The sequence below is a fragment of the Oncorhynchus keta genome, chromosome 11, assembly GCF_023373465.1.
Source record: "Oncorhynchus keta strain PuntledgeMale-10-30-2019 chromosome 11, Oket_V2, whole genome shotgun sequence".
In the NCBI taxonomy this organism is placed as follows: Eukaryota; Metazoa; Chordata; class Actinopteri; order Salmoniformes; family Salmonidae; genus Oncorhynchus; species Oncorhynchus keta.
This window is the reverse complement of record NC_068431.1, coordinates 38990058-39005288: the sequence shown is the minus strand read 5'-3', so window position 1 is coordinate 39005288 and position 15231 is coordinate 38990058. Positions and strand designations below refer to the sequence as shown.

General features: G+C 44.3%; 1 protein-coding gene across 39 annotated transcripts in view; it reads right to left on the bottom strand.

Annotated features, from left to right (window-relative positions):
* nectin3b (nectin cell adhesion molecule 3b) overlaps window positions 1-14254 on the bottom strand; it is a 94688-nt gene extending 80434 nt beyond the window's left edge. For 38 of the 39 annotated variants that reach the window (XM_052457158.1, XM_052457157.1, XM_052457160.1 and 35 more), the window contains exon 1: window positions 14000-14251. In XM_052457158.1, the coding sequence (XP_052313118.1) occupies window positions 14000-14105 (106 nt within the window). In that variant the 5' untranslated portion in view covers window positions 14106-14251. Of the gene's footprint in view, window positions 1-13999 lie in introns of all 39 variants that reach the window. The other variant, XM_035780576.2, reaches the window with a different exon arrangement.
* Window positions 14255-15231: the final 977 nt, after the last annotated feature.

Genomic DNA, 15231 nt, shown 5'->3' with positions numbered 1-15231 from the left:
TCGTCTGACGCAATACGGAACATATCCCAGTCCACGTGATGGAAGCAGTCTTGGAGCATACGCCCCCGCCCCTCTTCTTACCAGAAAGATGTTTGTTTCTGCCGGCGCGATGTGTGGAGAAACCAGCTGGCTGCACCGTCTCCGATAGAGTCTCTCCAGTGAGCCATGTTTCCGTGAAGCAAAGAACGTTACAGTCTCTGCTGTCCCTCTGGAATGCTACCCTTGCTCGGATTTCATCGACCTTGTTGTCAAGAGACTGGACATTGGCGAGGAGAATGCTAGGGAGTGGTGCACGATGTGCCCGTCTCCGGAGTCTGACCAGAAGACCGCTTCGTTTTCCCCTTTTTCGAAGTTGTTTTTTTGGGTCGCCGGCTGGGATCCATTCCCTTGTCCTGGGTGAAAGGCAGAACACAGGATCCACTTCGCGAAAGTCATATTCTTGGTCGTACTGATGGTGAGTTGACGCTGCTCTTATGTTCAGTAGTTCTTCTCAACTGTATGTAATGAAACCTAAGATGACCTGGGGTACCAATGTAAGAAATAACATGTAAAAAAACAAAAAACTGCATAGTTTCCTAGGAACGCGAAGCGAGGCGGCCATTTCTGTCGGCGCTGGAAGTGCGTCTGGGGCAATGACAATTTCACACCTGGTAAAAATGACATGGGGGTTAAAGAATGGGCTAGAAAAGGTAATGTTAGCGCAATGGACTAACTGGGCTCATGTCGTTTGAATGAACTAAAGGGAAAATGTAATTTAACACAAAAGCATTTTTCAAATACTTACAATTGAGAATCTTTTTTCCAGGCTAAAACAAATCTGCCCTACAACGTCCTTTGACCACTTTAGAAACGCTCTCTGTTAATGTGTTATTTATTTATCCTTTATTTAACTAGGCAAGTCAGTTAAGAATACATTCTGCCAGATGTGATACAGCCTGGATTCGAACCAGGGACTGTAATGATGCCTAAAGCTCTGAGATGCAGTGCCTTGGGCCACTCGGGAGCACACTCAAATATGGGAGAGGTCAAATTACGTCACTATGGGAAAATAGTAGCTACTCTTAAAGACAACTCTGATAGTAAGATACTTCAGTGGATATAAGATATGCAGGAAAATATTTCAGCGGAGAACTGGGATATGATATGCACTAGAGCTCAGATACAGACGATAAATGCCCGCCTGAGATCGTTGCAATACAATTGGATAACGAGAACACATATCACCCCTATTAAGCTTCACAAATGTGAAGCTAATATCCCAGACTTGTGTGTTAAATGTAACACGAATCTAGGCACCTTGTATTATTGCTTATGGGAGTGTGCTGAGATCAAGTTTAGGAGCTCAGTACTGCGCTATATCTCAGAGATTACCCCTACCCCAATGCCACTAATCGCTAGACTTTGCATCCTAAATATTTACCTACAGAATATCTCTTTACATAGGAGAGAAAATAAAATGGTTGACCTGTCTATTATAAGCTAGATGTTTAATTGCTCTCCACTGGAAGTATGTCAGTTCCCCCTCACTTGGTCATTGGTTAAAATAATGAACATCAAGACTAGCTCTTGAAAAATGTATTTATATAGTGAAAAAGAAAGCCCCAGACTGTCATGATATTTGGGATCCATCTGTTTAATTTTGGCAAACGGGTGATATTGTAGAAGCATTGGAACTGGAAACAAGAACATTCTCTCTGTGATTGTTGAATGCCTTATTTGGAACTAATAAATTAGTTAAAAAAATCTAAAAAGGATACTTGAGACATATTTAAAATGTTTAATAAATGTGATTTTTCTTCTCACAGAATCTAGTATACTCTATATTTTACAACACACTATAAGGAGTATAATATCACCAAGGGTAAACATGTAAAGGTATAAAAAGGGCCTTGAACAAATTGCCACTTTGTCACAATTTTTTTCCAAATATCATTTGTGATACAAAGCATGTCAAATATCCTTCCTCCCAATTAAGATTCTGTGAGAATTGCCAAAACAATTAGATATGTTCAGGCTATCCTGGCGTGGAATCTCCCACCTGCCTATTAAAAGCCAACCGGCAGCAGTAGGAACGGGGACGAGGGGGGGTCTGCTTGTGGGAACATTGACACCTAAGTAGATGAAAGGCTCCATGTGAAGAGAACATGATTTATTCAGCTTCCCCTCTTTCTCCTTAGAAGCCCCTGGCCTGCCCTTCACAGCGCAACAGCCACAACATGCTGTCTTAATGTTACTACAGGTCAAACAATAAAATTCCATCTAACATTGTGTCTGTTGTCTTGTAATGCCTACCATCAATGACATACAAATACTTTAGAGACAACAGTGATGCATTGAGAGGGTGGGTGTGGGGTCAGTAAAAGGATTGGGCTACTAATGTTTCAATTCCCAAGTCACATCAGTGCCCTCATCGATCCAAGGCAATAAGCAGGCAGACATACTGACAAAAGTGGAAGGAGACAGGGGCCGACTATATAATTAAGAATAGAGGAGGAAAGGAAGAGAGGATTCTCCTAGAACAGAGGGAACAGAGACACAGCAGTCACCAGTGATATTAGAGAAGGAATGCCGGCAGTAATCCCCCGCTCCCCTGTGGTATTTTAACAGTTCCTCCCCTTCCCCTGTTGCCATCAGTCAGTCTGAACACAGCAGCTAATGGCCTTGCCTGGGCCACCTGGGGAAGCTGTCCCACCTCATCGGACCCAAGGTCGCATGCTGGCTGGAGACGCCTCTGTGTGCGTGTGTGTGTGCGTGTGCGTGTGCGTGTGCGTGTGTGTGTGTGTGTGTGAGAGAGAGAGATTGAGTGAGTCAATAGGGATCTTGAACAGGAACATCTGCACCAAATTCACATAGAAATGTGAGTTAAAGATCTGTTGTTCTCATTAAAAGCAAGTCTAAAAAGTGGTAGATAATGTTCTGTGCATGCTATTTCTATGCTTCCCGTTCTTAAAACTCCACCCAAAACCAGTCATAACTATGATTTACAGTGCTACATAACACTCGCTCTTGGATCCAAGATGGCGTAGCAGTAAGTAGTCCTGTGGTATCGTCTCTCTGTAAATATCTGTAAATATCGTCTCTTTTTCGTTTTAGGTATTTTTCTTCGCATATCTTTAAAAACATTTTGCTAAACCTAAGCTTCCAAATACTCTCCTGCAATCCGCCTCACCCAATGTAGCTACTTTTCCTAAAGTATTTATATTTACTTCGGAACCGGAACCCCTCAACTGAAGCTAGCCAGCTAACCACCAGCTATGCTAGCGGTCTTCAGCTAACCGGTCATCAGCTAACCTTTAGCTCGGAAAGCTCTCGCCAGTTCGAACAACGCGACGCTAACCAGAGCATAACGGACCTATTTATTTTTTATCCCCGGATTCCCTCCGCAAACGGAACATTTTTTTCAGCTGGATCTTCACAACTAGCTATCGAGCTAAACCGCAACCCTGGTTGATTACTCCTGGCTAGCGTTTCCACCCACGTAGCTTGAAGCTAGCCCGGCCAGAGCTCCTGTGTTCCTAGCATACTCCTGGGCTTCTATACCCGGATCCACGACCGGTCTATCGATGTCACTGCATGAAGAGGAATAAACAGACTCACCCCATCGCGACGTCCTCCAAAGGCTAACTCTCTAGCCCTCGCTATCTCCTTGCTTGCTAATTCGGCATGCTAACTGCTAGCTTCTTTAGCCCAGGTCCGCTAACTACTACCTTGTTTACCCCGGCCTGCTAATCTGTTAGCTTGTTAGCACAGGCCTGCTAACCGTCTGCATCGCAGTAGCCCATATGTAATTTCTATCTCTTCCCGATTTTTAAAATGTGTTTATACCTTCCGGAAACCTGCCTCACCCAATGTGATACGGAATCGCTATTATTTTTTATTTTTTTAGAACACACTCAAGAACCTCCAGAAGCTAACCAGCTAACTAGCTACAAGCTATTTAGTCATTGTTAGTTTTTTTAACCTGGATAACACTCGCCAGTCCAGCCCCCCTGCCCCATCAACCGCTGCCCCTGGACTCTGATCACTTGGCTACATAGCTGATGCACGCTGGACTGTCCATTAATCACGGTACTCCATTCTGCTTGTTTGTTTTATCTGTCGGCCCCATTGCCTAGTCAATGCCATTTTACCTGCTGTTATGGTAGCTGATTAGCTGTTGTCTCACCCACTGTTTTAGCTAGCTTTCCCAATTCAACACCTGTGATTACTGTATGCCTCGCTGTATGTCTCTCTCAAATGTCAATATGCCTTGTATACTGTTGCTCAGGTTAGTTATCATTGTTTTAGTTCACAATGGAGCCCCTTGTCCCACTCCTCATACCCCTGATACCTCCTTTGTCCCACCTCCCACATATGCGGTGACCTCACCCATTACAACCAGCATGTCCAGAGATAAAACCTCTCTCATCATCACCCAGTGCCTGGGCTTACCTCCGCAGTACCCGCACCCCACCATACCCTTGTCTGCGCATTATGCCCTGAATATATTCTACCATGCCCAGAAACCTGCTCCTCTTATTCTCTGTCCCCAACGCTCTAGGCGACCAGTTTTGATAGCCTTTAGCCGCACCCTCATACTACTCCTTCTCTGTTCCGCGGGTGATGTGGAGGTAAACCCAGGCTCTGCATGTCCCCAGGCACCCTCATTTGTTGACTTCTGTGATCGAAAAAGCCTTGGTTTCATGCATGTCAACATCAGAAGCCTCCTCCCTAAGTTTGTTTTACTCACTGCTTTAGCACACTCTGCTAACCCTGATGTCTTTGCCGTGTCTGAATCCTGGCTCAGGAAGGCCATCAAAAATTCAGAGATTTCCATACCCAACTATAACATCTTCCGTCAAGATAGAACTGCCAAAGGGGGAGGAGTTGCAGTCTACTGCAGAGATAGCCTGCAAAGTAATGTCATACTTTCCAGGTCCATACCCAAACAGTTCGAACTACTAATTCTGAAAATTACTCTCTCCAGAAATAAGTCTCTCACTGTTGCCGCCTGCTACCGACCCCCCTCAGCTCCCAGCTGTGCCCTGGACACCATTTGTGAATTGATTGCCCCCCATCTAGCTTCAGAGTTTGTTCTGTTAGGTGACCTAAACTGGGATATGCTTAACACCCCGGCAGTCCTACAATCTAAGCTAGATGCCCTCAATCTCACACAAATCATCAAGGAACCCACCAGGTACAACCCTAACTCTGTAAGCAAGGGCACCCTCATAGACGTCATCTTGACCAACTGGCCCTCCAAATACACCTCCGCTGTCTTCAACCAGGATCTCAGCGACCACTGCCTCATTGCCTGTATCCGCTACGGTGCCGCAGTCAAACGACCACCCCTCATCACTGTCAAACGCTCCCTAAAACACTTCTGTGAGCAGGCCTTTCTAATCGACCTGGCCCGGGTATCCTGGAAGGACATTGACCTCATCCTGTCAGTTGAGGATGCCTGGTCATTCTTTAAGAATAACTTCCTCACCATTTTAGATAAGCATGCTCCGTTCAAAAAATGCAGAACTAAGAACAGATACAGCCCTTGGTTCACTCCAAACCGGACTGCCCTCGACCAGCACAAAAACATCCTGTGGCGGACTGCAATAGCATCGAACAGTCCCCGCGATATGCAACTGTTCAGGGAAGTCAGGAACCAATACACGCAGTCAGTCAGGAAAGCTAAGGCCAGCTTCTTCAGGCAGAAGTTTGCATCCTGTAGCTCCAACTCCAAAAAGTTCTGGGACACTGTGAAGTCCATGGAGAACAAGAGCACCTCCTCCCAGCTGCCCACTGCACTGAGGCTAGGGAACACGGTCACCACAGACAAATCCATGATTATCGAAAACTTCAACAAGCATTTCTCAACGGCTGGCCATGCCTTCCGCCTGGCTACTCCTCCCTCGGCCAACAGCTCCGGCCCCCCCGCAGCTCCTCGCCCAAGCCTCTCCAGGTTCTCCTTTACCCAAATCCAGATAACAGATGTTCTGAAAAAGCTGCAAAACCTGGACCCGTATAAATCAGCTGGGCTTGACAATCTGGACCCTCTATTTCTGAAACTATCCGCCGCCATTGTCGCAACTCCTATTACCAGCCTGTTCAACCTCTCTTTCATATCGTCTGAGATCCCCAAAGATTGGAAAGCTGCTGCAGTCATCCCCCTCTTCAAAGGGGGAGACACCCTGGACCCAAACTGTTACAGACCTATATCCATTCTGCCCTGCCTATCTAAGGTCTTCGAAAGCCAAGTCAACAAACAGGTCACTGACCATCTCGAATCCCACCGTACCTTCTCCGCTATGCAATCTGGTTTCCAAGCCGGTCACGGGTGCACCTCAGCCACACTCAAGGTACTAAATGACATAACTGCCATCGATAAAAGACAGTACTGTGCAGCCGTCTTCATCGACCTGGCCAAGGCTTTCGACTCTGTCAATCACCAGATTCTTATCGGCAGACTCAGTAGCCTCGGTTTTTCGGATGACTGCCTTGCCTGGTTCACCAATTACTTTGCAGACAGAGTTCAGTGTGTCAAATCGGAGGTCATTCTGTCCGGTCCTCTGGCAGTCTCTATGGGGGTGCCACAGGGTTCAATTCTCGGGCCGACTCTTTTCTCTGTATATATCAATGATGTTGGTCTTGCTGCGGGCGATTCCCTGATCCAACCTCTACGCAGACGACACCATTCTATATACTTTCGGCCCGTCATTGGATACTGTGCTATCTAACCTCCAAACGAGCTTCAATGCCATACAACACTCCTTCCGTGGCCTCCAACTGCTCTTAAACGCTAGTAAAACCAAATGCATGCTTTTCAACCGATCGCTACCTGCACCCGCATGCCCGACTAGCATCACCACACTGGATGGTTCCGACCTTGAATATGTGGACACCTATAAGTACCTAGGTGTCTGGCTAGACTGCAAACTCTCCTTCCAGACTCATATCAAACATCTCCAATCGAAAATCAAATCAAGAGTCGACTTTCTATTCCGCAACAAAGCCTCCTTCACTCACGCTGCCAAGCTTACCCTAGTAAAACTGACTATCCTACCGATCCTCGACTTCGGCGATGTCATCTACAAAATCGCTTCCAACACTCTACTCAGCAAACTGGATGCAGTTTATCACAGTGCCATCCGTTTTGTCACTAAAGCACCTTATACTACCCACCACTGCGACTTGTATGCTCTAGTCGGCTGGCCCTCGCTACATATTCGTCGCCAGACCCACTGGCTCCAGGTCATCTACAAGGCCATGCTAGGTAAAGCTCCGCCTTATCTCAGTTCACTGGTCACGATGGCCACACAAATCCGTAGCACGCGCTCCAGCAGGTGTATCTCACTGATCATCCCTAAAGCCAACACCTCATTCGGCCGCCTTTCGTTCCAGTACTCTGCTGCCTGTGACTGGAACGAATTGCAAAAATAGCTGAAGTTGGAGACATTTATCTCCCTCACCAACTTCAAACATCTGCTATCTGAGCAGCTAACCGATCGCTGCAGCTGTACATAATCTATTGGTAAATAGCCCACCCATTTTCACCTACCTCATCCCCACAGTTTTTATTTATTTACTTTTCTGCTCTTTTGCACACCAATATCTCTCTACCTGTACATGATCATCTGATCATGTATCACTCCAGTGTTAATCTGCAATATTGTAATTATTCACCTACCTCCTCATGCCTTTTCCACACATTGTATATAGACTCCCCTTTTTTTCTACTGTGTTATTGACTTGTTAATTGTTTACTCCATGTGTAACTCTGTGTTGTCTGTTCACACCGCTATGCTTTATCTTGGCCAGGTCGCAGTTGCAAATGAGAACTTGTTCTCAACTAGCCTACCTGGTTAAATAAAGGTGAAATAAAAAAATAAAAAAAATAATGTGAGAACAATATTATTTGTTTAAAAAAATCATTTTATCATTAAAATAACGTTGGCAACAATATATGAAAATATTTGTGGTAATCTGTTGCAGCTCAAGTTGACTCCAAAACCAACAATGCACTGCTAGGTAGCAAATGTAGCTACACACAATAATATCAAAGTCAATATCAGCATGTGAAGTAGCTAGTTGGTGCAATTTGTTTAAGCAATTTTACAGCTATCAATTTAGGACTACAAACACACCATTTTCAACCTGCAGCTCGATGTGCCTCAAAGAGTTGAGTCTGACATTCGCAACAGCACCATGCAATGCACTCTGGACTGAAGAGGCAGACAAATAGGATAAATGTGTTAGACCCTCTGTTAAATGACATTCCTTGAGGTAGAAATATTGCAAAAATATGATCAATGGCTCATTCGAGAGAAGACATGATATTGGCCAGTATTGAAATCTGACACGTATGATAGACATTTCCGCGATCTAAAAGTCATATTCCTATTCACTTCTAGTGTAGTGAGAGTGGCTTTATCTCAATGCTACGTCATACCAGACACATTTCTGCCTGCTCCAACGGCAATATCTCATCTCAGATACACATGAAAACATGAATTGACCCAGGGAATTGATAGAACATCGCTCAGAGATGCACAAAAACAAAATAAAATGGGTGAATATTTACTTTAAGTTTCATTTTTTGCATGTTACTAATGGTTTTTTTACATCCGCTTCAAACAGCTGAAAATACAATATTTTTGGTTATGGAAAATATATATTTCACATCGATTTAGATACGAGTCTTTACACAAGGGGTGTCAAACTCAATCCATGAAGGGAAGGGTGTCTGCAGATTTTGTTTTTTCCTTTGAATTAAGACCTAGACAATCAGGTGAGGGGAGTATCTTACTAATTATTGACCTTAATTCATCAATCAAGTACAAATGTGGAGTGTAAACCCGCAGAAATTCAGCCCTCTGTGGAATGAGTTTGACACGTGCACTACACTATACTTGCATGTTTTATCACAAACTGCCATTTTTGCAACCAGGAAATGGAAGAGCGGTTCTGCATAGGGCATCCTTAATAATTACTATATAAATGGACTATTAACCAGACAGACAACAGAAACGGTTCTCTAGCTCATGAAAAACCAGGAACAAATATGTCCCACCATTTATCATGTAAGAGGTGAGTTCAATGATCACAGAACTACCTACCATACGGTCCATATTGGGGCATCATTGATTCTCAAATATTCTTGGAAAGTCGTCTTTAGGGCAGGCTGCACAACAACTAAATAATATCACCCAAACTAAAGAACTGAAAACAACCAAAAATTCTGACATTTTAATTCCAAACTACAACATTTTCAGACAAGATAGAACTGCCAAAGGGGGCGGTGTTGCAATCTACTGCAAAGATAGCCTGCAGAGTTCTGTCCTACTATACAGGTCTGTACCCAAACAATTTGAACTTCTACTTTTAAAAATCCACCTCTCTAAAAACAAGTCTCTCACCGTTGCTGCCTGCTATAGACCACCCTCTGCCCCCAGCTGTGCTCTGGACACCATATGTGAACTGATTGCCCCCCATCTATCTTCAGAGCTCGTGCTGCTAGGCAACCTAAACTGGAACATGCTTAACACCCCAGCCATCCTACAATCTAAACTTGATGCCCTCAATCTCACACAAATGATCAATGAACCTACCAGGTACCTCCCCAAAGCCTTAAACACGGGCACCCTCATAGATATCATCCTAACCAACTTGCCCTCTAAATACACCTCTGCTGTCTTCAACCAAGATCTCAGCGATCACTGCCTCATTGCCTGCATCCGTAATGGGTCAGCGGTCAAACGACCTCCACTCACTGTAAAGCGCTCCCTGAAACACTTCAGCAAGCAGGCCTTTATAATCGACCTGGCCGGGGTATCCTGGAAGGATATTGATCTCATCCTGTCAGTTGAGGATGCCTGGCTATTTTTTTTAAATGCCTTCCTAACCATCTTAAATAAACATGCCCCATTCAAGAAATTTAGAACCAGGAACAGATATAGCCCTTGGTTCTCCCCAGACCTGACTGCCCTTAACCAACACAAAAACATCCTATGGCGTTCTGCATTAGCATCGAACAGCCCCCGTGATATGCAGCTGTTCAGGGAAGCTAGAAACCATTATACACAGGCAGTTAGAAAAGCCAAGGCTAGCTTTTTCAAGCAGAAATTTGCAACACTAACTCAAAAAAGTTCTGGGACACTAACGTCCATGGAGAATAAGAACACCTCCTCCCAGTTTCCCACTGCACTGAAGATAGGAAACACTGTCACCACTGATAAATCCACCATAATTGAGAATTTCAATAAGCATTTTTCTACAACTGGCCATGCTTTCCACCTGGCTACTCCTACCCCGGTCAACAGCACTGCACCCCCCACAGCAACTCGCCCAAGCCTTCCCCATTTCTCCTTCTCCCAAATCCGTTCAGCTGATGTTCTGAAAGAGCTGCAAAATCTGGACCACTACAAATCAGCCGGGCTAGACAATCTGGACCCTTTCTTTCTAAAATTATCTGCCGAAATTGTTGCCACCCCTATTACTAGCCTGTTCAACCTCTCGTGTCGTCTGAGATTCCCAAAGATTGGAAAGCAGCTGCGGTCATCCCCCTCTTCAAAGGGGGGGGACACTCTTGACCCAAACTGCTACAGACCTATATCTATCCTACCATGCCTTTCTAAGGTCTTCGAAAGCCAAGTTAACAAACAGATTACCGACCATTTCGAATCTCACCATACCTTCTCTGCTATGCAATCTGGTTTCAGAGCTGGTCATGGGTGCACCTCAGCCACGCTCAAGGTCTTAAACGATATCTTAACCGCCATTCATAAGAAACATTACTGTGCAGCCGTATTCATTGATCTGGCCAAGGCTTTCGACTCTGTCAATCACCACATCCTCATCGGCAGACTCGACAGCCTTGGTTTCTCAAATGATTGCCTCGCCTGGTTCACCAACTACTTCTCTGATAGAGTTCAGTGTGTCAAATCGGAGGGTCTGCTGTCCGGACCTCTGGCAATCTCTATGGGGGTGCCACAGGGTTCAATTCTTGGACCGACTCTCTTCTCTGTATACATCAATGAGGTCGCTCTTGCTGCTGGTGAGTCTCTGATCCACCTCTACGCAGACGACACCATTCTGTATACTTATGGCCCTTCTTTGGACACTTAACAACCCTCCAGGCAAGCTCCAATGCCATTCAACTCTCCTTCCGTGGCCTCCAATTGCTCTTAAATACAAGTAAAACTAAATGCATGCTCTTCAACCGATCGCTACCTGCACCTACCCGCCTATCCAACATCACTACTCTGGACGGCTCTGACTTAGAATATGTGGACAACTAATAATAATAATAATAACTACAAATACTTAGGTGTCTGGTTAGACTGTAAACTCTCCTTCCAGACCCATATCAAACATCTCCAATCCAAAGTTAAATCTAGAATTGGCTTCCTATTTCGCAACAAAGCATCCTTCACTCATGCTGCCAAACATACCCATGTAAAACTGACCATCCTACCAATCCTCGACTTTGGCGATGTCATTTACAAAATAGCCTCCAATACCCTACTCAACAAATTGGATGCAGTCTATCACAGTGCAATCCGCTTTGTCACCAAAGCCCCATATACTACCCACCATTGCGACCTGTACGCTCTCGTTGGCTGGCCCTCGCTTCATACTCGTCGCCAAACCCACTGGCTCCATGTCATCTACAAGACCCTGCTAGGTAAAGTTCCCCCTTATCTCAGCTCGCCGGTCACCATAGCATCTCCCACCTGAAGCACACGCTCCAGCAGGTATATCTCTCGAGTCACCCCCAAAACCAATTCATTCTTTGGCCGCCTCTCCTTCCAGTTCTCTGCTGCCAATGACTGGAACGAACTACAAAAATCTCTGAAACTGGAAACACTTATCTCCCTCACTAGCTTTAAGCAGCTCACAGATTACTGCACCTGTACATAGCCCACCTATAATTTAGCCCAAACAACTACCTCTTCCCCTACTGTATTTAATTTATTTATTTATTTTGCTCCTTTGCACCCCATTATTTCTACTTTGCACATTCTTCCAATGCAAATCTACCATTCCAGTGTTTTACTTGCTATATTGCATTTACTTTGCCACCATGGCCTTTTTTGCCTTTACCTCCCTTATCTCACATCGTATGTAGACTTGTTTATACTGTATTATTGACTGTATGTTTGTTTTACTCCATGTGTAACTCTGTGTCGTTGTATGTGTCGAACTGCTTTGCTTTATCTTGGCCAGGGCGCAATTGTAAATGAGAACTTGTTCTCAACTTGCCTACCTGGTTAAATAAAGGTGAAATAAATAAAAAAATTACATTTAAAAAAGTGCATATCAATAATTCCAGGAGAGGAGAAACTGAACAAACTTCACACATACCCTAAATCGATCAGCTTATGTCCCCTTGCTTGACAGCAACTGTTTCAACACCGGTGACAGGTGCTGCCTATTGCAGAGCAATTGGACCAATTTGCCACACGTTTATTTCATCTTCTGTCAAGGGTGACCATTGTTTGATATTTGTCAGTCTAGTAAATGGAGACAGGTGTCCACAAAGAAACTTTAAATATCATATTCGTAAGTTATATCAAGCACTGTATTACCCACAATTGACTCTAACCAGCAAAAGGCTACCAAGTCAAATTCTCTGACTTGGATGATAAAAGCTTAACAGATTGTCTCCAATTCAAACAGATGGTGGATAGTAACAGCTCATATTGATTCGTTCTGGCCCGTTCCTCAAATCCTACATATATCAGAAAATACCTAGTTCCTACTTCTAGGACATAAGACACCACTGATGACTGACAATGTTATATTCTGGAATTTATGCAAGGATCAGCAATGGGTCTCCACTCTCCAAAACAAGTCATAGTTTGGAGCACTTAAAAATACAAAAATGATAACTTCAATTAAATAACAAAATGCAAGGATTGGCTGTTTGGTCAGACATCTTCAGGTAAGATAAAGGACTAAGGGTCGGCTCTAGGCCGGCTGGTTGCCTATGGGGTCTCAACTGGCGGTTGAGAGATCGAATGGTAGAATGCACAAGGTGCAAGTTCAACATTTGGTTGTGCATCAGCAACTTTCCTCATTATGTCAGTCACCCAATTAGCCATTTCAGATAATGTTTTTATTGGTAAGTTAGTTTAGCTACCTAAACTAGTAGTAATCATGAACGAATACCAACTGGCACGTGCTTGACCTCCAGGGGGCTCCCATTTACCTTGTCACTCACTCAGAAATATTTAACATGTCAAAATGTGTGGAATTGCAGGAAATTTGCAGTAAAACTGCATTTTTTTTTCTCTAAGTCTGCCCCATAGCAAAATGTGTAGAACACAGGAGGTTGGTGGCACCTTAATTGAGAAGAACAGGCTTGTGGTAATGGCTGGAGCAGAATTCCATGTTTTTGATTCCATTTGCACCATTCTGGCTGTTATTATGAGCTGTTCTCTCCTCAGCAGCTTCCTATGGTGTAGAACTGAAAAATCTTGCTTTAAAACTGCAAAATGTATACTCCACCCCATGGCAAAATGTGTAGAATTGCAGGATATTAACTTTCAAACTTTTATGTTTTGCCTGCAAGGTGGGGAGGCCCAACCAAATATCGTTTAAGGGCCCCAAAATGTACTGATGAGAGCAACATATGTGCTACCGTGCGGCTCTTCAAATTGCCCCACCACTCATTAAGAGCATCTACCTCAACGTTGCTCCTCGGTGGTTTCCTATGGCAATGTTTCCATGGCAGCCGCGGATCACACCATCATCAGTCAGCGGCACCATACCAGCACTAAAACTTCTCAACAAAAGTTCCCCTACCTTGCACAGTCGTTAATGGCGATCGAAAAACAAGTCAACCTTTCGTATATAAACAATTACAGTCCAAATCTCAAATGAACTACTACAACAAATGTTTTGTAGACTGTGTAAGACGAGACCCAAGTCGGCTTGCTGCCGCGCTCTCACTGAATGCACTCAGAACTTCTCAAAATCTTTTACATTGGCTAATGTTACCGAGCGTTCACAATGTATAGCATACCTGTCAAGATGTACAGAAGAACAATAAATACATCATGCTGTCCTTTGTAAAGCGGGTAATTCCTTAGGCAAGGCAGGAACATTTTGAAAGTAGAGCCGTCTTCCATCGAACACGTTTGTCTGTCCGCCGGACTACGAAACCTCCTCAGCAACAACTCCAAACTGCGATTGGACTGTACCACTAGAGCACCCAATAGGGGGGCTCACCTGATTCCAGCGATACAGTCAAATGAGAAGCAATCCTCCAGCACACCACCCCTGAAAGAATTGTGTCATATATAGATTACGTCATCCATATTGTAAATAAAGATTTATACATTTATGTTACAGTTGAAGTACACATTTACTGAAGTAGGCCTATGAAATAAGATGTGTTTCTGAACGGGGGTCATTTCCCCGTGGTAATTGGTAAGTAAAAACACATTACCTATCATTAATTAACTGAAGAAATAATAAAGATTTTCTGAATGAGATCAATATAAGAGACATGAGTAACAATATGGCCTGAATTTTGATCAACCGCTGATTAGACATATTTTGCGGTTTGCAACAAATCTTTAGTTAAAGGGATATTACACAAATATGTATTCTAAGCGAGTGGAGGTTGCAATCAGACACATTGTTATATACAGCATGGAGAACGCAGCACATTGAGCATGGCACATGTGCCAGTGTGGTCCACATCCATTGCTGTAAGCCTATCTCTGCTCCCCATGTCCGAATTCCTTCCTGTTTCAATGCATGTTTGGCCCAGTCACCTCTCTCTGAAGGCAAGTTAACTCAGGACCAGCATCAGCCTTAATCCCCTGTTCCCCACTGGTAATCCCCCCACTAGAACCTCTCTCCAAAAACCCAATCTGTGCATCCGTCCCCCTGCCGTTCTTCAACAACTAGGACACACAACCCCAAGTCTAATTGGGGCGTTCAGAAATTAGCTAGCTAATCCTTGCAAACAGCAATTGTGGGGGGCACCCCTCCTTTTGGCTGGAACCTAACCAGGTCAGTGCTTTAATTTCAGTCTCATATTCTGTCTTCTCAAGAGCCACCAGGGACACAATTCCTCTCCTGACACCCTATTCATCCACACCCTGGCACAGTGTGAGGCAGGCCAGGGTGTGTGTGTGTGTGTGTGTGTGTGTGTGTGTGTGTGTGTGTGTGTGTGTGTGTGTGTGTGTGTGTGTGTGTGTGTGTGTGTGTGTGTGTGTGTGTGTGTGTGTGTGTTGGGATGTGTTC